We start from the raw sequence: 22,679 nt of genomic DNA on the forward strand, positions 1-22,679 counted from the left end.
GAATCGCTCTTGAAAGCGCATATAATCGCACACGGCCAGGGAACCTCCCTGAGTTCCATTCTACAACCGGAGAACACGCGGTAGTACGCCGTCACAGAATAATCAGACGCGGCGAAGGTACTTCGAGGCTTTCCTCTATCCATGATAACTAAATGTTCGAGGACGAACATTCTAATTTTGGGGAGATAATGTTATGATACGACATGAGCCAGATTATAGATTCTGGGCATCCTGTATAATACGAAGGACGAAGAGTCTAAACATTCCTGATCGGGGTTACCCCTCACCTACTGTATAGAAGGGTTCCGAACTATAAAGGAGCGTGAGGCTGAGACATCCCTGAAGAAGGATAACACTTTTTAGACATCGAGAATACGACAGATAGACTAGGCCTATCCACTAAGGCTGAACTATCTATAAACCGATCTACTCGTAGTTTAAGAGACAGCTCCAGGCTGTTTCATAATATACTAAGATACTTTTTGTATCTTAGTCTTAACTGGATCTTTTAGAGGTTATTAACTCTTACTTGTGGGAGAGGCCACGGGATAATAGAGCTGTCTATGCGAGATAGGTCGCCTGACACGGGATAGGCCGTTGGCTTGGAGGATAAGACTGATTCATCCTAGAAGATGCCACCGACGCTTTCCTAAGCCATATCTACAACAACTGCGAAACATCCAAATACTGGTGGCAAGAGCTAAAATTTACCGAGCCCATGAGCTTGAACTCAATGTTGGCCCCAGCCGACAACTCATTGGAGAACTTAACAAAATTAAATTGGTTCGTCACCACGATCTTCAAGGTCTACACCAGAAGGCGAGGCGAGTCGCAGGAAGTGGGCTCCTTAAGTCCGCTACAACCAGCTGAGTTGAAGCGACTACTACAGGAGACCTATCCTAGGAGTCGATGACGTAATATCCAATACGTAAACAGATACGTGCCATGAGGACTGTCCAGGCCGTGACTAACGGAAGGGGACGGGCCGAGCTAAGACATTTGGTACGTAGCTGGGAGCTGTTTAAAGGTTTTTTATATATATTTGCTATATAGTTTTGCCCCTTTAATCAGATGAATCTACTAAATAAAGTCTAAGGTCCCTGGTATCAGCTTGACACCGAGGATCCCTGTAAACACATATATGACTATTTACACTCCTATTGCGGTGAGTTCCATCAGGTATCGCATTGATCAACTCGTAGAATAGCCTCTTGAGTTCTAAGAGCTCCGTTCACGTGACCTCTAAAAAAGTACATAAAGGTGTAATAGAGCTCCTGTTGGGTTCTAGAGAAACCAGTGATCGAATAGTAATACATAACCCCTATTTCCCGTGAAGCCTCTCGCAATTTGCTTCTCTCTATTCTGGAGATGAGTAAGAAGCTTGAGAATTTGAGACTGAGTTGGAAAGAATGTGCATTTGTGTTAGGGACTTCACGGGACAAAGCGGTTGCGTATTACTATTTGATCACTACTTTCTCCAAAATTCCATGGGAGTTCTATCCCACCGTTATATAATTTAGCCAGAGGTCACGTGATAGGAACCCCTGAAACTCGAGAGAATATTCTATAAGATGTTCAAAGTGATATCTGACGGAACTCACAATAATAAAAGTACATATAGTCATATATGCGCTTACAGAGACCATAGGTGTCAAGCTAATACCGGGGACTTTCCAATTTGGATTATAATAGCTTAGCGTGTATGAAGCAGTAAGCAATGTTTTACTTTTAGCCGATTCGATTTGCGAAACCCTTGACCAGTGGATTTGATAATCGTTGATTTCAACGAAAATAAGCTGACGTGTAATACAACTAGGATGAGCCGAAAGCCAAATTCCGGTTTCAGTGCAAAAATAAGCCATAATCTTTGGCGATGAAAAGCTACAGTGTTTTACATGTCACAAATTTGAGCCATGGCACCATGGAATAAGTTATATTTTTATCTCTTGGAGCGGCACAACGTGCGTGTACTTTTTTTTTCTTCTGATAGACTCTCAAGACCGAGGTGTACACACCGGACTCGTCGAAATTGATCAATGTAACCGTAATCAAAGCCCGGGCAAATATTTGATACATCTTAGAAGAAAACCAGCGTATCTATAAGAAGAGTGCTGATCTATGGGAATTGTGACTTAGTTACAAAAGCTTGTTGGGACCACGAAAGCGATTTAAGCTTTAGGTGGGAGAGTACAAGTTCCCATTAGCTATTTCCAAGTCGGGAAATGCTTTTGGACCATGAAAAGTACGCATTTGCGGGCTGCTGGGTAACTACAGTATAGGCCAAGAAACATTTGTGTACTTGACGAATCGAGACTGATCCAAGCCGGTTTAGATGGCGCGGCTGGATCGCGCACAGGTCTAGGCGTGTTTGTATTTCTGCTTGAGTACAGGATATTCCAACTCAATGTCCTGTCCACAAGTGGTTCCCAACTGGTACAGTTGAGATATCGGATTCGACATGATGTACTAGCGTGTGGAAATAAACCTTTATTTAGGAAAAACTAAAACCACTTTTGTGTCAACTGACCTTCTAAAAAGATCTCTAGAGGGAATTCTCTTCCCTTCATATACTCGTCGTGCTATTTGGTTCCGGGTAAGTGGTGCGAACTTTAATGTCTCATTTGTCACATGATTAATTAGGGCTAAGCGTCTAGTTCTCACAAGGCGCGACTATCTAAATTGTTAACCTGCGTGTACTGCTACAAGAAGTGCTGGAGCTATTCAACCGTGGAGTTGCCTTGATTGGATTTGGTAACTGCGACTAGAACTGGAACGTTTCAGCCACCCATGCCCCGTGGTGGCTGGTAGATAAATAGTGCACAATCATGCGTTTAGAATTGTGATTATTCAGGAAGTTGTTTGCTTTTCCTTTAGGAGGCAGCCGTTATCAATTGCTGCGGCGAGACGTATATATAAGACGTATATATGTGGGCCCAGCAAACGGAATAGGATTGGACCGCACAGTTGTCTATGGAAAATACACCTGATCCGTCTGCCATTATAGCCATATAAAACAGTAGTTTTTCGGCGGTACACTATATTACGGGCCAGTTGTGTGGGAATGCAACTAGCATTGAAGCTTGTAGCTCCAGAAAAAAATCCCCAAATTTTTCGTTCGGTCTTTTCAAAGTAGTACTCTTGTGCCATAAAGGCACTGATTCTGGCCACAGATGCTTTGGTCCCAAATTTAACATTTTTCTATTGTTGCATTCCGCAAAATCAAAACATAAGCTGCTCAAGTTCTTGGTCTCACCAGCCATCATTTTACTTGACGCGTTGAAACATGCACCGCGCCTTTAAGCGATGAGAACAGAAGAACGAACAGGTGTGCACGGTTCGGACTTTAAATTGTTCGAAAGAATTAGGACTATTGGTCAGTGACGCTATCTTTTAGCGTTGAGGTATATAAGAGTATAAAGTCAGAGAAAAAAACATGCTGCAACAAACAAAATTTAGAAAAAGAAAAGAGAACCTTTGAAACTTCACAAAGCCCATTTGGGTTTGTACCTCTTGCAGCTCATACGCTGCAGTCTTTTAAAACAATACAGCCACAATGGCAATTTTAGGTCAACCAGAAATCCACGTTTGCGGGCAATTCTTCTTATAAATACCCCAGCCTTCCAAGACTGGTGATTTTTTATGTTTAAAGAGACTCAGACGACAGGTCCAAAGAACGAAGAGAGAAACATACATTTTTTTTGTCGGCACTCAGCTCGATACATCTTAGACACTCATAAAGATGTCGACTCAATTATTCATTCTTTTATTGTTATGCCTTTTTTTCAACGGGCAAGCTTTCGCCCAAGTTGTCAGGAGAGAAGCGATTGAGGATTCAGCGACTGCCACTCATTATCCCAGCACCCTGGACTTAAAACCTCGCCCTATTATCCCCCAGTCACGCAAAATTCCTCGCCATTGTCTTGCAATTAGTTCCAAAAGTTCTGACCACAAATCCAGAAGTGCCGGAAAGGAACCAATGTCCGTTACATCCATCGATGTTCATTTGACAAGTAAGTCTGAAGCGAGACAAACAGCTAATTCTGAAAGCAGAAAGTTGAGTGTTTACAGTAGTCCTACTGTTTCCAATACGATGAAATCAAATAGACATCTGACTGAAATGAGGACTTCTACATACAGCAATATGTTTTCACAAGAGACAAATAAGTTTATCCCTGTTTCGGAAGGGGATATTGCTTTGAGCATCTATACGAATGTCAAAAACGCTTCCACGGAAACAATATTTTCGGGTGCTCCCACTCTGTCCGCAAGTTACGAGAGTGGTGTAGCATCAGTGAGTGGGACAAAAGAAAATCCAATTCTAGATCTCACAGTCTTGCATGGCCCGAATGAAATTACTATCAACGATTGGTCTTTTGCCTCAGAGACTACTACAGGATTCGGTTCTTCTTCTGTATTTGGGGGAGCGAGTGTCACTGAAAGCTTAAATTTTGTTACCGACACCGACATCCCAATTTCATCAATGATTTCGTCCACAGTATATCTGCTGTCATTTGGGATGCACCCGTGGAACCAATCTATCACAGATAGATCAAAGTCTCACCGCTCTGAACGAGCACATTCTAGCTCTGTCACTTCCGATGCGATCACAAGCTCAAGAGCTTCTGAAAAGTCTGCAGTCCACTCCAGACAATCAAGCGTCAGCTCTCGTGAGCCTGCTTCCAGCTCTAGATTATCCAGCTCCAGCCTTGATAGATCTAGAAAATCTAGCGCAACCTCTTCCCACATGCCTTCACTGATAGATAAAACCTTAACTTTCGCATCAAAACCTCTGTGCAATTCATACAAAAATTTATTTGAAAAAATTGCAGATGTCAATCCCGCTGAATTTCATGAAGCCAAAGATCATCCAATTAAAATTCCTCCCGGTGTCTCTAATTTAATTCCTTTTCAAACAAACAGGTTCTACACCAATATGTTTATGGGAGACCAGAAAGGACCAGTTTACACTTACCCGTACATTGTTTACTGGGAAAAAAAAGACTTTTTTGGAATGGGAATTCAAAACGTCGACATCAATCACAGAGTATATGACGGCGTGGGTGCACAGCCTGGTACAAATAAATTCTACTACAACCCGCCCCACAGAGCTGGTATTTTTATTGGTGCAACTTCCATCAAAGAAGACAGTTGTCATTTAAGGATGTCAGACATGAAATCATTATCAGCTGAGGCTAAGATTTCTTCTGAGTCAGATTTCAAGAGATATATTGCATTTCCTTTGGTCGAGGGTATGGGATTTGTTACAGCTGTGTACAATGGGGACTTGATCCCAAAAATTCAGGGTAGGGAAGGGATCCTGACATTTGAAAGATTGCGTTTCTCAGAAAAGTCCAGTAATACCCAATTTTATCGAGCCAAGGGTGGAAACTTAGAGACATGGTTGATATCAGTGACCCTCCCAAATATCGATGAGACGTTTGAACTATCTAAAAACAAAAACGGAGCCATTCACTACGTTGAAGGTTCAAAAGCTGTGGACGGTCTTATTATTCAGATCGCAATTACATCTGAAAGTGACTTCAAGACAGAAAAAGTATACCAACAAGCTGCCGGAATGTATGTCACGGGTACTAAAATTTCTGGAAGCGTGAGCTGTGGAACAGTCGACTACAAGATTCAATACGAGACGAAAGGATCCTCTAATTTCGGTAAGCCCATTATCTTCGCGTTACCCCATCATATTGGATTGTTTGATGAGCGAATGAACGCGCGAGCACAACAGATAATTCAGCTAACGACGACAAAAGGGACAATGCAAGGGTATTTATCTGATGAGCTCCTTTTCTCTCATGAAGTTGACAATAAGGTTCAGTGGTTGCCTTACTTGAAAAGAAACAATGAAAAGCTCAAGTACACGAAAGAGCAAATCGAACTAATTCGTGAAACTGCTAAGAAAGAGCTTGAAGGAGTGGATATTGAACGAACAGTCTTGGATATCGATAGCCATTATTTTGCGGGTAAAGCTCTTGACAAATTTGCATACCTTTTGTATGTGGTTGATGAATTCCTCAAAGATGAAGTTTTGACTAAGAATGTCTTGAACTCGTTGAAGCGATTTTTTAAAACATTCAGAGAAAGGGAGGGTGACACAGGCTTTTTTTACGATACAAAATTCGGAGGTGTCACGTCAAAAAGTGCTTTTAGAAACGTTGAGAATGGGAAAGTTGACCCTAATAACATCAACATAGATTTTGGAAATGGGTTATACAACGACCATAATTTCCATTACTCCTATTACATTCATGCAGCAGCAGTTGTTGGGAAAATTGACAAGAAATTTGGAGGAAATTGGGTTGCAGACAACAAAGATTTCATTAACACTTTCGTCAGAGATGTGGCCAATCCATCTGAAGAAGATTCCTTTTTCCCCGTGTTCAGACTGTTCGACATTTTTCAAGGTCATTCATGGGCCCATGGTATAACTCCTGTGACAGACGGGAAAGATCTTGAATCAACTTCTGAGGACGTCAATTTTTCTTACGCGATGAAAATGTGGGGCCAGGTTATTGGAGACGAGGCCATGGAGGCAAGAGGAAATTTAATGTTGAGTATCCAGACAGCATCCTTCAATCTTTACTTTCAATACCAGGACGGCAACACGGTTGTGCCTCCTACAATGTTAAAAAATAGAGTATCGGGTATACTCTTTGAAGCAAAGTTGGCTTACGAAACCTGGTTTGGCGGAAAGACTGAGTTTATTCATGGAATCCAAATGTTGCCACTAACGCCTGCTCTTGGGCTGGTGAGAAATGCAGACTTTGCTCGGACGGAATGGGACGAAATTCTAGGAAAATTGGGCATTACTGGCGCATGGGCTGGAGTCTTAAATTCTAATCGGGTCTTTTTCGACCCGAAGTCAGCGTGGAATTATTTTGCCAATCCTTCATTCAAATACAAAGAAGACATGGACGGTGGGCAAAGCAGGACTTGGAATTTGGTTTTTGCTGCCCCATTTGTAAACCAGCAAATACCCCATACATAATTCGGCTGGAAAAATCTTGTTCGTTTGAAATTAATTGATATTTTATTAGCCAATCAATAGCTGAAAACAGGTAGCTCTACTAGAAAGTTCAACTATAATGATGATCCAAGTCCTCTCGTTGTTGCTTTTGCCCTGATACTTGATTTGTGTGTAACGTGTATATAATACCAATTTTGTCTGAAAAATGATGCACATTAGGCTAAGATTTCACAAACTCATAGTCTAGAATTTTTTAAGGATGGTATCTTTGATGTTTCGATAAATCTTCTTAGAAACAAATGAGTCATCACATTATGAGCAAAAAGATTAAGACTACGTTTTAGAAGTTGCGACCATGCAATGTGTGTCTTATTGCATGTCAGCGCAACTCAAAGACATGGCAAAGACATGGAGCGCCACGTGCGAAGTCACGTGACTACTAGTATATAAAACCTTTCACGAGGGAAAAGGGGAGGAGGATCCTTTTGCCTCTCGAGGGCTTTAGCGAAACAGGAGTTAGGGTCCGTAGTATATCACATACTTAAATAAACAATTCTATAAAGAACCCAGCCGCGTTCTAATATTGCACGATCAAAGAGTGCATAATGACGAAAATTCAGAGGTGAGTCGACAGGATATCCTTATTTATTCATATAAAGCAAATAAGTGATCAGCATCACTGAATCATTTTTTCTCAAACGAAAGATTTTGCTTTTCTTCAGGGACGGGAAGTGCCTGCTCCGGTGTCGGAGCCGATACACGCGTTGCATGGCGTTTGTGATACACTTGTAAAATTAGTCAAACATATCAAAATCTTCCACTCAAATGAAATTTTTAAGAATTTCCATCACATGATTTCGCAAGAATGAACCAAATTCACGGAAATTCAACGGAATCGCCTCGTCATTTATACGTGCCATGGCTTCTCCACTTTTTCGTGTTTTTAGTTGCGCGACTTCTTCGCAGTCTCGTAACATATCGTAACTTTCCCCCAGATCTGGGGCAGAGATTTCCTACATCGAAGAATAGGTATCTCGTGTACATCTCGAGATCAAGAAAAATAGCGATATTTGTAAAGATGCCCTTGAAATACATTGAAAATGCTCGAAAGATTCTTTGCATTGGGCGCAATTATGCTGCACACATAAAAGAGCTCAACAATACCACCCCACAACAGCCCTTCTTCTTCTTGAAGCCTTCTTCGTCGATTTTGAAGCCAAACTCTGGACCATTTCTAGTGCCCCGAGGAACAATAGTGCACCACGAGGTGGAACTCGCGGTAATTCTTGGAAAAGACTTGAGAAACTTGACGGAGGATTTCTCGCCTGAGGATGCGTTGGAGGCAATTGATGGATATGCACTTTCGATCGACATGACTGCGCGGAACGTGCAAGACGAGGCAAAGAAAAAGGGTTTGCCGTGGTCAATTGGAAAAGGGTTCGACACGTTTTTGCCTTTGTCGGAATTTATCCCCAAAGAGAATATCCCAGATCCCTACAACGTGCGATTGGATCTTAAAGTTAACGGAAAGACCAAGCAGGATGACATGGCTAGCCTAATGATCTTTCCAATTCATAAGATTTTAAGTCACATGTCATCAATCATGACGTTAGAGAAGGGTGACTTGATATTGACAGGAACACCCAAGGGTGTGGGGCCCGTGAAGCCCGGAGACCATATTTCTGCATCCTTGCACGTGGGACCCGAAAAAATTGCTAGTATTGAAGTAGAGGCCCGAGAGAAAGATGGCCCGTACTATTTCAAGGAAACATAGGGGATTTTAACAGGGTCGCATGCATAGAATAGAAAGGTGTCATTCTTGCAACGGTTCCTCTTGTACAAAACAGTCGATGAGGACGCCGCCAAAAGAATGGTATACTAGAGCGCATAATATGTATGTTTTTTATTACTCATCATCGGCCCAGTAAGAGCGATTCATCTAAGAAAATCTACCCTCATATATGATTGCTTTTTAGATTGTTTTTTTATCTTTTTATGCTAAGCTGTTTCTTCAACTTCAGCAATGGTATGAGGTATTGTTTCTCTCTAACAACTACTCTGTAATCTACTGTTATTTCACACCCTATGACTTATTTCAGCTTGAAGATTCCTTCTTCATCAGATAAAAATTCTTTTCGTAAAGAGAATTAGTAGATTACTACTTGATCTGGCACTAAAGGTCCAATTTGGGATGACTGCTCAGTTTGTCGATCACAAAAGCTACCGAATGATTATTATTAATTGAAGAGTTTTACTCAACACATCAGCTGGAAGTGAATATGTTTTACGCCAAGTCGAAGAAGCCTTTTAACTCACCAGCTAAATTAGAACAATTTGTTTGTTCTTTGTAGGAGTATGTTGCTTGACATGTTCCGCGTAATTCCTTATGTGATGAGTATCTTTGGCATGACCGCGATGGGAATGGACACAACAGAGCTTTGGTTCTACCAATTAACTCAAGCAAGGTCTTAGACAACAGTGCAAGAAGACTTCTTAAAAAAAGACTCCTCGGCTTAAATATTCAAATCCATTTCTTGTTGACAGTGGGACCAAGGTTTTGAACTTGTATTACAGAAATTTGAAAACCACTAAGTGTATTCATTAGCTCGACGTGATTTAGCTATTGCTCTCATGCATTGCATCATTGAGTTTTCATTGTCAACTGAACCATTATCCGCAAGGCTAAACTGGTGTGATTATGTATGTTTCAAGTGAAAATTTGCTCAACTTGCAAGAAGAGGTACCTGAGCCCTTTCAGATATGCGCATCTAACAACATTTTATTTGAAACAGGAAGTATTCACCTAAATAGAACGTAATTCTGTATTATTTCACGTTTATTACATAATAACCGCAAGTTAAATACATTTTTCCGTTCATACTGTTTCCATTTGATCACAGCGTCGACAAAGCATTCAGAGACTTGATATTCACAGCGGAATCCATAGAGTCGAGCCCCATTTCTACATGTAATTGCATAGCAGTCTGTATTAACTCCCATAAATTACTAAATGTCCCAAGTTCTGTCACCTTGACTGCTGGAGCTGCTCTAATTTCCAAAGGCCAAAGATGTCGAACTTGCTAAACGATGAACGAGGGCCACAAACGAAGTATCTCGTGCAATTCAAAAAATGCAAAACTTTGGATTATGTTCTAGAAACAGAACATGAAGAAAGATGACGGATTCTTTGATTGAAGAAGCAGATATACATGTTATTGACCTTGTAAATGGCGAAACAGTCAAAGTACATGTCTTGCTCAAGAAAATGAGATATATTCAAGACACATCTGGTGAAGATAAATTTACTCTGATGAGGTTTTATTTCTGAAATCCCATGATCGATTCTCAAACATTCAATATTACCCGGACAGCTTGTAAAGTACAGAAAAAATACGAATGAACTTATAACTGCGCGATTTCGTAGAAAGTTACGACTTCCGTAATTGATGACATGGTTGTTTAGAAACAGAAGTCAGCCACAAACGACATTTTCAAAATATCACCCAGAAGAAACCCCATGTGTACGGCATCAATGTCCTACGAAAACGGCGGTCAAATTGAATTGAAAAAAGGTCTGTCCATAATCTGACCTCGCAAAAGAAACTGAAGAAAGTCAAAGCAGGAGAGGCGCAGACCTTATCTCGCTTATCCAGAAGAGGAACAAGGCTACAAAGAGAAACAGGAAAGAATCTTCTCGAACGCTGTGAGAGCTTTTGAGGCTCTCACATATAGTTTTAAAGGTGAGCATACTAAACAATTGATCGGAAAAAAAAATTCGCTACACCTTGGGGTCAGCACCTGTTGAGTAGAATGCAGCTTATTTTTTACCACGTTTTTGAGTGTGGTGAATTTCTCTCTTGTTGAAGAATCAAGCAAGATTTTGCAGTAGAAACCGAAATCTGCGACTATTACAGAATTGCCAGAAGCCATCGAAGTACTCAAGAGCTGCATGATTGCAAGAAAATTAAATGAACAGCAATTACACAGAAAAAAAAAAACGTATTACAGGGGCGCTAACACTAGGAGGCCTATGCTGACCCTGGGTCCAATCCTGAGACAGCATTCGTATACGGGAATAGAAACATATCACTATACTGCTGATGCGCACACCAAATGCTTATGATTTGTTGATTATCAGATGATCATCAGTTACTACACTTGGTGCAGAACAATAATTAATGCATCAGATGGAGATTAGTACTTCATGCACCTGTCAAAGACCGGGCCTCGTGTTCCAGCCGAAGATCTTCACGTAGGTTTCAGTTGCATATCTCTACTAAATTGACCATTCAAGACCATTCCTCTGTCCACCAATGCAAGAACGTACGAAAAAGCTCAGACACAGTGCCACATCCTTATCTTAGTAATGCGGGGCAGCGTTATAAATGCTTTTAGCCGACATCATGATAATAGCCGACATCATGATGATAGCCGACATCATGATAATAGCAGAAATCATGATAATAACCGACATCATGATAAAAGCCGACATCATTAGCCGACATCATGATAATAGCCGACATCATGATGATAGCCGACATCATGATAATAGCAGAAATCATGATAATAACCGACATCATGATAAAAGCCGACATCATGATAATAGCCGACATCATGATAATAGCAGAAATCATGATGATAGTTTACATTCAGTGCCCCGAAAGGGCCGACGGTGATGAGACCAAAGCGTGTCTCACATATAAATGGCAGTCTGTTGAACCAGCCACGCTGGATGCGTGTCAGCACGCCAGCCATTGCAGCCCCGGCCAGGAAAGGCCCATGGACAGCAGATACTACAATGAGGCCAACGACGGCACATCCCGCAGAGGCCAGCCAGAGGCGTGTGCCAAAGACCGTGCGGGGCACCACCAGAGCCCAGGCGCCAGGCGCGGTCATATGAAAATGCCCTCCTTTGGCGGCACGTACTGTCGGAGAACGATGCGGGCCTCGCTCATCACGCGGTGCGACTGCTCATCCATGGAATAGCTCTGTGCATACACCACCTGGCGGATGCCGCTCTGCACGATCTTGATGGAGCACGTGAGGCACGGGCACGTGTTGCAGTACAAGATGGACTTGTCGCCCGACGTCCGCTCGCGGCCAGCCTCCAACAACGCGTTTTCCTCCGCGTGCAAGCAGAGACACGTCAGAAGACTGGCACCGCTGCCCTGGCCCTGGTTGCACCGCGCACACCCGCCCTCGTTGCAGTTGGTGAGGTTGCGCGGCGTGCCGTTGTAGCCCGTGGCCACCACCCGGTTGTCTTTGACGATGACACAGCCCACCCTGCGCTTCATGCAATTGGACCGCAACGCGGCCAAGTCCGCGAGCCGCATGAAGTACGCGTCCCACGTGGGGCGGAGCCGCTCTGGGTTGAGCACGTCGAGCTCGCTCAACTTGATGTAGAGGCTCTTGATGGACGCGGTGGTGTTGACGACCTTGATGTGCGCCTGGTTGTTGATTTCAATGAGCGGGTTGAGCGGGTTGAACAAGAGCGCGTCGGACTTGGCGATAAACGCCTCTGCGGTCTCGACGCTGTCCTTGTTCTTCAAGCAGTAGCGCTGGTAGCGCAAGAACACCGGCGCGTCGATGGAGAGGTGGAGGAAAAACGGCCGTTTCTGGAGCTTGTGGAGCATGGCCGAGTCGTCGATGTGCGAGATGACAAAGTTCTGCTGCCACTTGGAGGTCACGTCGTCCAAGAGCTCGTCGAAGTGCTCGTACACGTGGGCGTCTAGCTCGCCGTCCGCGGACGGCCCGGGGGCTTTGTGGTGGGTTTTCACCGCTATGAGCTGGAAGCCCTGGAACGTGAGGTACCGGGCCACCTCGGTCTTGCCGGCCGCGAGCGTGCCGGAGATGGCAAGCAACATGGGGCTGTTTGCAGATGTGTGAGGAAAAAGCGGCTGTTTTGTCGGCGAAAAAACGGCGCTGGGGGGCCACTGTTCTATCGTAAGAATACATGGGCATGGGCATCTCGAACCGGGCCGATCTGGATGGGGCCGCCGCGCGCGGCCCTGGGCCCACGCGTCTGGATTCGCCGTCTCATCTTTCGTGCAAGAAGGCCTAAACGCAGGTTGGGTGACCTGTTTGGTTTATTATAAAAGATTTTTGGAGGAGTGAAACGCCTACTGCGTCTGGGCAAAAGGCTGGGGCAGTAAAGTAGTGGTTTTGGCGGTGGTCTTGGTTGGAGCCAAAAGACTTCTGCAAATTGCGCTGGGTGCGGTGGTCTTGGTGGCCCGCGCATAACTCAACAGGTAACTCAACAGGTAACTATCTTGTTTTTGGTGCTGTGTCCCAGTCCACGTTGCAGTCTGATTTTGGCGCCTGGTGATGTTCCTGTATTTGCTTGAGCTGTGTATATACTTGGACCAGGGGGCAGATGGCACCCGGGCCAATGATCTGCCCTTTCTATTGTATACGGCTCTGAATTGGGCCTGTCACTTTTATTAGGGCCTTCACTTTTCCAGCGCGGCCGAGCCTCTGCTTGTCCGGACCATATATAGCGCCCGCGCATACATCTATATCTATATATCTATATCTATACGTCTATATCTATATATCTATATCTATACGTCTATATCTATACGTCTATATCTATGTATCTATATCTATATGGCTGATTTATAAGCAAAACAGATTTTGGATAAATATACGGAGCCAAGAACCCGAGGCAGAAAAACGTGCGCCCGTGTCTATTACGCTGCGGTCTCTACTATACTCCCATATCTTCTCCACTTCTATAGATTGCACGGTTGGCCCGCCGCACTCCGCCAGATCTGCATACATGGTTCTGCTCTGGTTGCTCCGGAACTTTTGCATTCGGCGTATTGCACTACTTTCTATTCAAAAGATCCATCCACAACTCTCAGTTGGCTCAAATCCGCTATACCAGCTCACTTGAATTCAGGCATAGTAAGAACTTTTATTAGGGCCCCCCATTTGCTCGCATGATCTTCATTGGGCTATTCGCCCTTATCACACTCTTATCCACCGTGATAGCAGATCATCCAATAAGGGCCAAAGGCGTTTGCTCCACGTATGGAAACTGCGGCAAAAAGTCCATTTTTGGCTCTCTGCTTCCATGCGTCAATAACACCCGGGCCGTGAAGCCATCACAGGAATCCATGGACATCTTGACCCGGGTGTGTGGCGCAGACTTCCCTGTAGAAAACGGTCTTTGTTGCTCCCACGAACAATTGCTCAATTTAGAGCTGAATTTGAAGAAAGCAAGCCCCTTGATTAGCTCATGCCCTGCCTGCCAAAGAAACTTCTTTGATTTTTTCTGCAAGTTTGCTTGCTCGGCAGACCAGTCCATGTTCACTGAAATCATCCAGACACAACCCGCCATTGACACGCATTTGGAGGTCGTGACTGAAATGACTGTCTACACAGACCCTGATTACGCCGCTGCGTTTTTTGACTCATGTAAAAACATCAAGTTCTCTGCCACAAATGGCTACGCTATGGACTTGATTGGCGGGGGTGCGTCAAACTACTCACAGTTCTTAAAATTCTTGGGCGACGAAAAACCGCTTTTGGGTGGCCTGCCTTTTCAAATCAATTACCAGTATGAATTGACTGGAAACTCTGAGCTGGACTTGGAGTTGAGCTCGGGGAACATGCGTGCATGCGACGACGCTGTGTATAGATGTGCTTGTTCAGACTGTCCGCTGTCATGTCCCACGCTTCCGGAATTTCGTCGATTCGATCAAACGTGCAAAGTTTGGGGACAGCCATGTTTTTCTTTGGCCATTGGTGTGATTTGGTTAGTCCTTTTCACACTTATTGGCGCGTATCATGTTTATCTATCGCGGAGAAGCAAACAACAGTTCACAGACTTGAATCTGACCTTGAACGAAAGCGAAGCAGAGCAAACCTTGGGAGAAGCTGAAGACAGATCAGAAACATCAAGCTCAATCTTCAGTAACCGAGGTTTCACCTCTGTGATCATCAAACTTGGTGCTGAAACCAGTCGCCGCTACGTAAAGTCCCGACAGGGCTTTCTCGATAAAATAAGGATTGGGTTTGAGAACTTAGCGCTTGTATGCTCGTTTCATCCGGTGAAAGTGATACTGATCTCGTTGCTTCTTGTGTTGTTCGCGTGCACTGGACTTCGCAAGATAGAATGGGAGTTGGATCCCATTCGGCTTTGGGTCAGTGAGGACGAGCCAGCATTGATTAACCGCCAGTATTTCGAGGACAACTTCGGCGAATGGTACCGAATAGAACAGATCATCATTAGCAAGGCCAACCTGTCTCAACCTGTGCTCGACTGGGAGACTGTACAGTGGTGGTTTGAAAAGGAGTTGGAACTTCAACTGCTTGAAGATGAGCACAGCCAAGAAATTGCTCTCGAAAGTTTATGTTTCAAGCCTTTGGGGGAGACATGTGCAATCGAATCGTTCACACAGTATTTCCAGGGCCAAATTCAGTATCTTAGCAAAGAAAACTGGGCTCAGCAATTAAGCTCGTGTGCAAATTCACCTGTGAATTGCTTGCCCACTTTCCAGCAGCCGTTGAAGCCCAACATATTGTTCTCCGAAGAGAACCCGTTGGACGCGAAGGCTTTTATCATCACTATCCTTCTTAACAGCGACTCGAAAAACCAGAGCTACACAGCTAGGGCCGAGTTGTACGAGAAGGCACTTCAGAAATGGATCAATGAGATAAGATTGGAACAACCTAATCTTCATATCTCATTCAGCACGGAGATATCTCTTGAGCAAGAGTTGAACCTGTCCTCCAACACAGATATGAAGATTATAGCAATCTCATATCTAGTGATGTTTTTGTATGCTTCTGTGGCTCTCGGTGGGAAAATCCCAATATCATTGAACCTGAGAAATTTTGTTTCCACAAGGTTTCAGCTTGGATTGGCGGGGATCATGATCATAGTCTTGGCTGTTGCTGCATCAGCTGGCATCTGTGCACAGATCGGGATAAAGTCAACGCTCATCATAGCTGAGGTCATCCCATTTTTGGTATTAGCAGTCGGCGTTGACAACATTTTTTTAATTGTGCATGAGCTCAAGATAAATTCTGAGGTGCTGGTGGATGAATCACCGAGTCAGCGGCTTTCACTTGAGGGCCGAGTCTCTCGGACAATGGGTATCATTGGACCATCATGTTTCTTGAGCTTTATACTACAAGCTTCTATGTTTTTGATTGCGTCAACCGTCAAGATGCCAGCAGTCCGAAACTTTGCTTTATACTCCGCTGGTGCTATCACGATTAATTTCACGCTTCAAATGACGATGTTTGTTCTGATCTTGACAATAGACCAGAGAAGAATTGAGGACGGCAGATTGGATTTTGCTCCTTGGATCCATGCCGATAGCCAAATTTCTATTCAGGCCGATGAAAGAGGTCATATTGAGTATGACTTTACTCTGTTCATGAAAAACACATATGGCGCATGGCTTTTGCATGCCCCAAACAAGAGAAAGATACTTACAATCTTCTTAGTATGGCTTGGGATATCTCTAAGCTTGCTCCCAAATATCGAGCTTGGCCTTGACCAACGCTTAGCCATACCCTCTGACTCGTACTTGGTCGACTACTTCAACTCAGTTTATGAGTATTTAAATGTTGGGCCACCAATTTTCTTCATTGTGAAGGACTTGAATGTCACAGAGCGGGAAGGCCAACAAAAACTCTGTGGGAAGTACTCAACTTGCGACGAGTTTTCAATAGCAAATATTCTCGAACAGGAATACAAGCGTGGAAACTTGTCCTCAATCGCGGAGCCAGCTTCAAACTGGTTGGATACGTTCTTAAACTGGCTCAACCCTGACCTTGATCAATGCTGCCGATTTAAGAAAACTGCCGTTGGAGAGGAGTTTTGCAGCCCATACGCTTCTCCCCGACAGTGTGTATCATGCTATGCTGACCATCAACCACCTTACAACATACTGATGGAGGGGCTTCCCACTGGGGTTGATTTTATGATGTACTTCAACCAATGGATCGAGGAACCAAGCGACCCATGTCCACTTGGCGGAAAGGCACCTTATGGGACATCAGTGAGCTACGACAGTGAGACGATAAAAAGCAGTTATTTGCGCACAAGTCACAAACCATTACGGTCTCAAAATGACTTCATTGTGGCATACAAGAATGCATTGAGAATCGTCGATGAGATACGTGAACATTCTTCTTATGACACAGAATTGTTTGCATTCTCGCCATTTTATGTCTTCTTCGTTCAGTATGAAAACATAGTGTGGCTCACATTTGTTACTCTAGCTGCAGCAGAGCTTATCATTTGGATAGTGAGTTCAATTCTTTTGGGGCTGTTCATATCAGCCACTATACTAACGCTCACAGTGGCAGCTGTAATATTGAACATTGGAGGCATAATGGCAGTGTGGGGAATATCCCTTAACGCCGTGAGTTTAGTAAATTTGGTCATTTGTCTTGGGTTGGCGGTCGAATTTACCGTGCACATTTCAAAGGCATATTTGTCAGCGAGAGATGAAACTGAAGAAGAGAATACCTTCCACGGGTTCATGGCCTTGGATGAAACGGTGGATGAAATGAATGACAGAAGAGTTACATTGGCATCTAAGGCGCTAGGCAGAGTGGGTGGCTCAGTGCTTGGAGGAATTACAATGACCAAATTGATCGGAATTGCTGTCCTTGCCTACACACAGTCTCAGATATTCGAAGTTTTCTACTTCCGAATGTGGCTCTCGTTGGTGGTCGTGGCGTCTACGCATGCGCTAGTGCTACTTCCCATCTTGCTCAGCATTTTTGGTGAGAAATAAGGTTTGCGAGAGCGAGCAGCCAGCATGTAAAGACGAAAAAAGCATACATAATACTGTGCTGGCTGCGAGAGACTCGCACAGTTTGCATGCCAGTATCGCAAATGTAGCTTCGTACGGCGGAGGGGGTGTATGAGAGCCACGCATGCGCAGGAAGGTATCCATAGTACCTGTGTTCTCAACTGGGTTACGTGACTGCAGGTTTACTGACTGCAGGACTATATCGTCAGCACAACTTTCTCGAAAACAGTCGCTTTTCTTAACCACCCCGTATTATTTTACTGAACCATGTCTTCAACTTATACGTTCAAATGGTATGTAAAGAATTCTGTCTTTTCCATATGAAGCGTGAGTTTTGCTGCTAGCATTGCTTTTGCATGTCTGTTTTTTTTGTTAGCCGCCAGCCTCCCTGAGAATAGCTTGCTACTGCTTTTTTTTCTCCGTCGACATAAAAGCATTTGCCCAAATAATGCTGGAATATAGCTGGTGACGAATGTTACCATTCACCCCATTCCTTTGGGCTGAAATTGAATAATAGAGCGAGAATTCTTGGAAGCTCAGCTGTTATTTGTAAGGCGACTGCGCCTCGCCATCGAATAGATGTTCGAGCAAGTGACAGAAACACTAAGCGATTCTTTTGGCAGCAAGCACAGACCGAAACAGAACTCACCAAAAGGCCAAATGATGCATGTCGCAATTCTTGACTGATTTACTAACTCTCCACCAGGCCTTCTGGTCCTAAAGATGTTATCGTGACCGGCACCTTTGACGAATGGTCAAAGAGCCTTCCCTTGGTCAAGCAGGCTGATGGCTCTTTTGAGTTGACTGTTCCATTTGCCGATGATGTCCGCGTCTTGTACAAGTACGTTGTCGACGGCGAGTGGCTCACTAACTCTGCCCAATCAATTGACACCGACAGCAACGGAATCGAGAACAATGTCTTGACTGCGGATGTCTTGACTGCTGCCAACCCCAACTCGCAGATCCCTGAAGCTGGTGGCTTGGAAGTCAAGTCCGGCTTGCTCAGCACCACTGTCATGCCATCCACTGAGGGTGAGCAGACAACTTTGGGTGAACCCGGCATTGTCATCCCAACCGATAAGGACCAATTGGCTGCCTTCACCACCTTTGAGAACACTGAACGGGACTTGAACACCAAGGCGGCCGAGGCGCCAGAGGCTGCCGCTGTTTTGACCCCGGAGGAGAAGAAAAAACAGAAGAAGAAATTGAAGAGAACCAAATACAAGCTCAACAAGAAGGCCAAGGTTGCCCAGTCGACCGAAACCTCTTCGAGCACGGAGTCTTCTCCAGTTCCAGAGGAGGAGGTTGCTGGTATCGCTGCGGCGGCCGCTGTGGTTGAAGAAACAGTGATCGTCCCAGCAGAGGCCATCACCACCGCAGACGAGCCTGCTGCCGAGGCGGCTGATGTTGTCCAGAAATCTGTCTCTGGTGAATCTGAAACTGCAGTGGAAGAGAAGGAGCCTGCCCCATACTCGCTCGCCGAGAAGGACATTACTGCCCCTGCTGTTGTTCCAGTCGAGGCCGAATCTGACACTCAGGCCCCCGCCGAGGCGGACAAGGAGCCTGCTCCTTATGCCCTTGCTGAGGATGACATTGCGCAGCCCACGGTTGTGCCAGCCGACGAGAAGGCAGCCGAGGAGAAGAAGGAGGAGGAAACGAGAGAGACGCTTGACCCCGGTGTGACTCGCGCTGTGGGCACCGGTGCTGTTGCTGGTGCCTTGGCGGGTGTTGTTGCGTCTGAAATCTCGCAGCAGAAGGCCGTCGAACCCACGATCCAGCCAGCCATTGGAGAGCCCATCGAGAGCCCAAAGGAGTTGGCTGCGCCAGTAGCTGCTGCCCCAGATGCCGCAAGCAGCGAGAACGGCTCTGCCGCGCCGGCCTCCACCAAGGAGGTTACCGCCTTGCCCGTCAACGGTGCTAAACACGAGTCCGAAGAGGAGATCATCATTGCGCAGGGCGGCCACGACCTCAAGGCGATCGAGAAGCAAATTGCTGCTGGGGAGCAAGGCCCAGTCAGCGTGGAACAGCTCCAGCCGACCGTGTCGGAGGCCAAGCAGTTGGTCGAGGAGGCGCACATTCCGCTGGAGGAGGTCCAGGCCGAGCCCGTTCCTGCCAAGCAGAAGAACAGTGCCTCTTCAGGCGGCAAGGTGCCCAAGACAGACAAGGAGAAGAAGAAGAGGGGCTTTTTCTCCAAGCTCAAGAAGATGTTCAAGTGAAGAGGTTGAGAGACTCCAGCTCACATCGAACCCATCCACTATCGCTGACCACGCAGCGCCGGGCCGCTCACAATAGCCCCACAAGGAGAGCCTTGACATCCTGTGCTAATCCCCGACCAGACCTTCTGTTGACCTCCGTTTTTGTTCCTTTGTAGTTTATGTAATCCTACGTCTAATTTATGATGAGAGTGCTCGTCCACGGCCCTCCCGGCTTCCCGGCTACTGACAACGGCATCAAACGAACTTTTATTATGCTAGTATACAAGCGAGCCGCCAACGCGGCCCCCAGACTCCCGCCGCTTCTCGAGACCGCCGGCCACGGGCCATGCCTAGCGGGCCTCGAACTGCACCATTCTTCTGGTTCTGGCCTTGTAGATCACTCTGTGGCCACACTCCTTGCATCTGATGGCATCGCTCTTCCCCAAAGAAAAGCTGGCACCGCACTGGGCGCAGTTGTACTTGACGCCCAACGACTTTGTGGTGACGTGGCCGTGCGCAGCGTGCGAGATGGAGGCGGGGGCACTGAAGCCTTCTTTTTGTGGCGAGGACATTGTGGAAGAACAGGCGACAAGACGGCGGTGGAGGCGCTGAGATATTTTTTCCTTCTCGGTGCTGGAGGGCCCCGGGGTGTATGCAGGCCTGCCTGGGCCTGGGGAAGCTGGCCAAGTGGCGAGGTGCAACAAAAGCGGCCGTGATGAAGACCAAATCCCCGTCTCTTTATTCAGTGGACGAGGCACTAAAAAAAAGGCATCGGATGGGGCCTTGTGCCGTTGTCGTGGGCGTGGCTTTGCTCAGGCTGTCCGCCGCCTCGCGCATTGCAATATGTTTCGTGGGCCCAATGCAATGAAGAGCGAGGGAGTCCCGGATTGCGAGGAAGAGTGGGAGCCTTGTTTTTTTTTTTTGGGATACGTGGATTATGGAGTCATGTGGGGTTTGGGGTCATGTGGGGTTTGGGGTCATGTGGTTTTGGGGTTATGTGGTTTTGGGGTTATGTGGTTTTGGGGTTATGTGGTTTTGGGGTTATTTGATTGTGGGGCCGTGTGTTTTTGGGTGGTGGAATTTTTTGTATCTGGATCCACCTCCATAAAACTCCAATGTAGGGTCGTGGCCCGATGGATTCGATGCCATGTAGGTCCGTTCCTCTGCGCGGCGAAGTCGATGCGCAATGCTGATCGGGGCCAGTCCCGAGCTATTTTCGGTGTCATTTTCTTGCTGCTTGGATCGGTGCCAGTGCCGAATCTGCCCCGACGTCATAGCCAGCGTCTATGAAATGTCGTCGCAGGCCTCCAGCCGAATTGCATCGTGGACAAGCCAAGGCCAATGCAGATTCTTCACCATGGCAAACGGGGCCGAGCGCAGCGCAGGCAGGGCCATGGACGCCTGGCGGACGCCGCGCGTAGGCTCCAAGGCACCAGCTAATAAAGCGCGGCTAATAAAGCGCGGCTAATAAAGCGCGGCTAATAAAGCACGGCTAATGAACCGCAGTAAATGAACCGCAGCTAATGAACCGCAGCCAATCGGCCGAAGCACAAACCAGCCACTGCGGACCAGCCGCCGCCGCTGCCCCGCCGCAGCACGGGACTCGTGAGAGTGCCGCGAGTGGGTTTTGGCGGCGAGCAGCCCATGTTCATGGCGCCGTTTCAAACCGCGGCTTGCCCGGCCACATGACCTCACCTCAGCACACCGTGACAACGGCGTGGAAGGCGTCGCCCGTCTGTCCGGGCCCGGGGAACGGGTTTCGGCACGCACACGCCATGCCCGCCGGGCCAAGCGTTTGTTTTGTGGCCCGATGTTTCTGCTCGCCGGGCCCTTCTCGCCGGGCCCTTCTCACTGGCCCTGGCGCCGCACATCCTGCGAACCGCGAGCACTGTAGGGCCGCGCACAGTAGGGCCAAGCACCAGTCAAACCCACCACTCAAACCCACCACTCAAACCCACCAGGAAACACAACAACACACAACACACAAACACACAAACACACAAACACCAGCCCAAACCCAAACACCAGCCCAAACCCAAACACCAGCACAAACAAACACAAACACCAACCCCTCCACGTGCCCCGCCCAAGCGCCCCGGCGCCCCCACAGAAAAACACTCCGCGCGGCCCGTCGGCGCCAACCACCATCCGCATGCTCTTTTACGACACCTCCCGCTACGTCTGCCCGTGCGGCGACACGGCGCCCGGCACGCCCGGGCCGGCCGCGCCCAGCGTGGCGCCCTGGAACGTGCACCGGCTCCCGGACCTCTTCTTCTGCCCGCACTGCCACGCGCTCCGCTGCCCCCACTGCTGCGACGTGGAGGTGGTGTGCAAGTACTGTCCCAGCTGCATGGCCGAGTACACGGGCTCGCCGGGCGTGACGCGCTGCCAGAAGACCTGCGTCGAGTGCCCCGAGTGCACGGCGCCGCTCCGCGTGGCCGTCCGCGACGCCCCCCACGGCCCGCCCGGCAAGCAGTTCCACTTCGCCTGCGGCCACGCGGCTCGCGGGCGCGGGCCTTGCCGCGGGCACGGACTCCGCGTGCGTGTTGAACATCGTCAACCCCCTGCCGCGCGAGATCGCCGTGGCCGTGGCCACGCTCGAGCACATCCCGAGCACCGTGTCGCGCGTGCGCCCGGCCGTGTCCGTGTCGCTCCCCGTGACGCGTGTCACGGTCCCGCCGCGCCGGGACAAGGCGCCCGTGCTCGACTCGGTGCCGACGCTGG

General features: G+C 46.9%; 8 protein-coding genes across 8 annotated transcripts; 6 read left to right on the forward strand and 2 right to left on the reverse strand.

Annotated features, from left to right (window-relative positions):
• The first annotated feature begins 606 nt into the window (after positions 1 to 606).
• On the forward strand, positions 607 to 1,027 carry METBIDRAFT_33274 (uncharacterized protein). The gene has a single exon (XM_018856258.1). It carries the CDS (start codon positions 734 to 736, stop codon positions 911 to 913), a length of 180 nt encoding a protein of 59 aa, XP_018710159.1. The 5' UTR covers positions 607 to 733; the 3' UTR covers positions 914 to 1,027.
• Positions 1,028 to 3,468: 2,441 nt separating this feature from the next.
• METBIDRAFT_33281 (glucan endo-1,3-beta-D-glucosidase) lies at positions 3,469 to 7,188 on the forward strand. Its single transcript, XM_018856259.1, has one exon. The coding sequence runs from the start codon at positions 3,740 to 3,742 to the stop codon at positions 7,001 to 7,003; it is 3,264 nt and encodes a 1,087-aa protein (XP_018710160.1). The 5' UTR covers positions 3,469 to 3,739; the 3' UTR covers positions 7,004 to 7,188.
• Positions 7,189 to 8,060: 872 nt separating this feature from the next.
• On the forward strand, positions 8,061 to 8,756 carry METBIDRAFT_46041 (uncharacterized protein; the record flags this gene model as incomplete). The annotated part of the gene is made up of 1 exon (XM_018857984.1): positions 8,061 to 8,756. The coding sequence occupies one exon, from the start codon at positions 8,061 to 8,063 to the stop codon at positions 8,754 to 8,756; it is 696 nt and encodes a 231-aa protein (XP_018710161.1).
• Positions 8,757 to 11,874: 3,118 nt separating this feature from the next.
• METBIDRAFT_13378 (deoxycytidine monophosphate deaminase) lies at positions 11,875 to 12,846 on the reverse strand (the record flags this gene model as incomplete). Its single annotated transcript, XM_018854348.1, has 1 exon — positions 11,875 to 12,846. One exon carries the CDS (start codon positions 12,844 to 12,846, stop codon positions 11,875 to 11,877), a length of 972 nt encoding a protein of 323 aa, XP_018710162.1.
• An 865-nt stretch (positions 12,847 to 13,711) lies between these two features.
• NCR1 (sphingolipid transporter) lies at positions 13,712 to 17,742 on the forward strand (the record flags this gene model as incomplete). The annotated part of the gene is made up of 3 exons (XM_018858420.1): positions 13,712 to 14,919; positions 14,974 to 17,480; positions 17,526 to 17,742. Exons 1-3 carry the CDS (start codon positions 13,924 to 13,926, stop codon positions 17,740 to 17,742), a joined length of 3,720 nt encoding a protein of 1,239 aa, XP_018710163.1. The 5' UTR covers positions 13,712 to 13,923.
• A 249-nt stretch (positions 17,743 to 17,991) lies between these two features.
• MDG1 (Mdg1p) lies at positions 17,992 to 20,216 on the forward strand. The gene is made up of 2 exons (XM_018856260.1): positions 17,992 to 18,053; positions 18,467 to 20,216. The coding sequence occupies exons 1-2, from the start codon at positions 18,028 to 18,030 to the stop codon at positions 19,974 to 19,976; spliced, it is 1,536 nt and encodes a 511-aa protein (XP_018710164.1). The 5' UTR covers positions 17,992 to 18,027; the 3' UTR covers positions 19,977 to 20,216.
• An 89-nt stretch (positions 20,217 to 20,305) lies between these two features.
• RPC10 (DNA-directed RNA polymerase core subunit) lies at positions 20,306 to 20,527 on the reverse strand (the record flags this gene model as incomplete). Its single annotated transcript, XM_018859101.1, has 1 exon — positions 20,306 to 20,527. One exon carries the CDS (start codon positions 20,525 to 20,527, stop codon positions 20,306 to 20,308), a length of 222 nt encoding a protein of 73 aa, XP_018710165.1.
• Positions 20,528 to 21,330: 803 nt separating this feature from the next.
• On the forward strand, positions 21,331 to 22,679 carry METBIDRAFT_217873 (uncharacterized protein). The gene is made up of 2 exons (XM_018855104.1): positions 21,331 to 21,692; positions 21,793 to 22,679. The coding sequence occupies exons 1-2, from the start codon at positions 21,479 to 21,481 to the stop codon at positions 22,503 to 22,505; spliced, it is 927 nt and encodes a 308-aa protein (XP_018710166.1). The 5' UTR covers positions 21,331 to 21,478; the 3' UTR covers positions 22,506 to 22,679.

Source organism: Metschnikowia bicuspidata (genome assembly GCF_001664035.1).
Source record: "Metschnikowia bicuspidata var. bicuspidata NRRL YB-4993 chromosome Unknown METBIscaffold_6, whole genome shotgun sequence".
NCBI classification, from domain to species: Eukaryota; Fungi; Ascomycota; class Pichiomycetes; order Serinales; family Metschnikowiaceae; genus Metschnikowia; species Metschnikowia bicuspidata.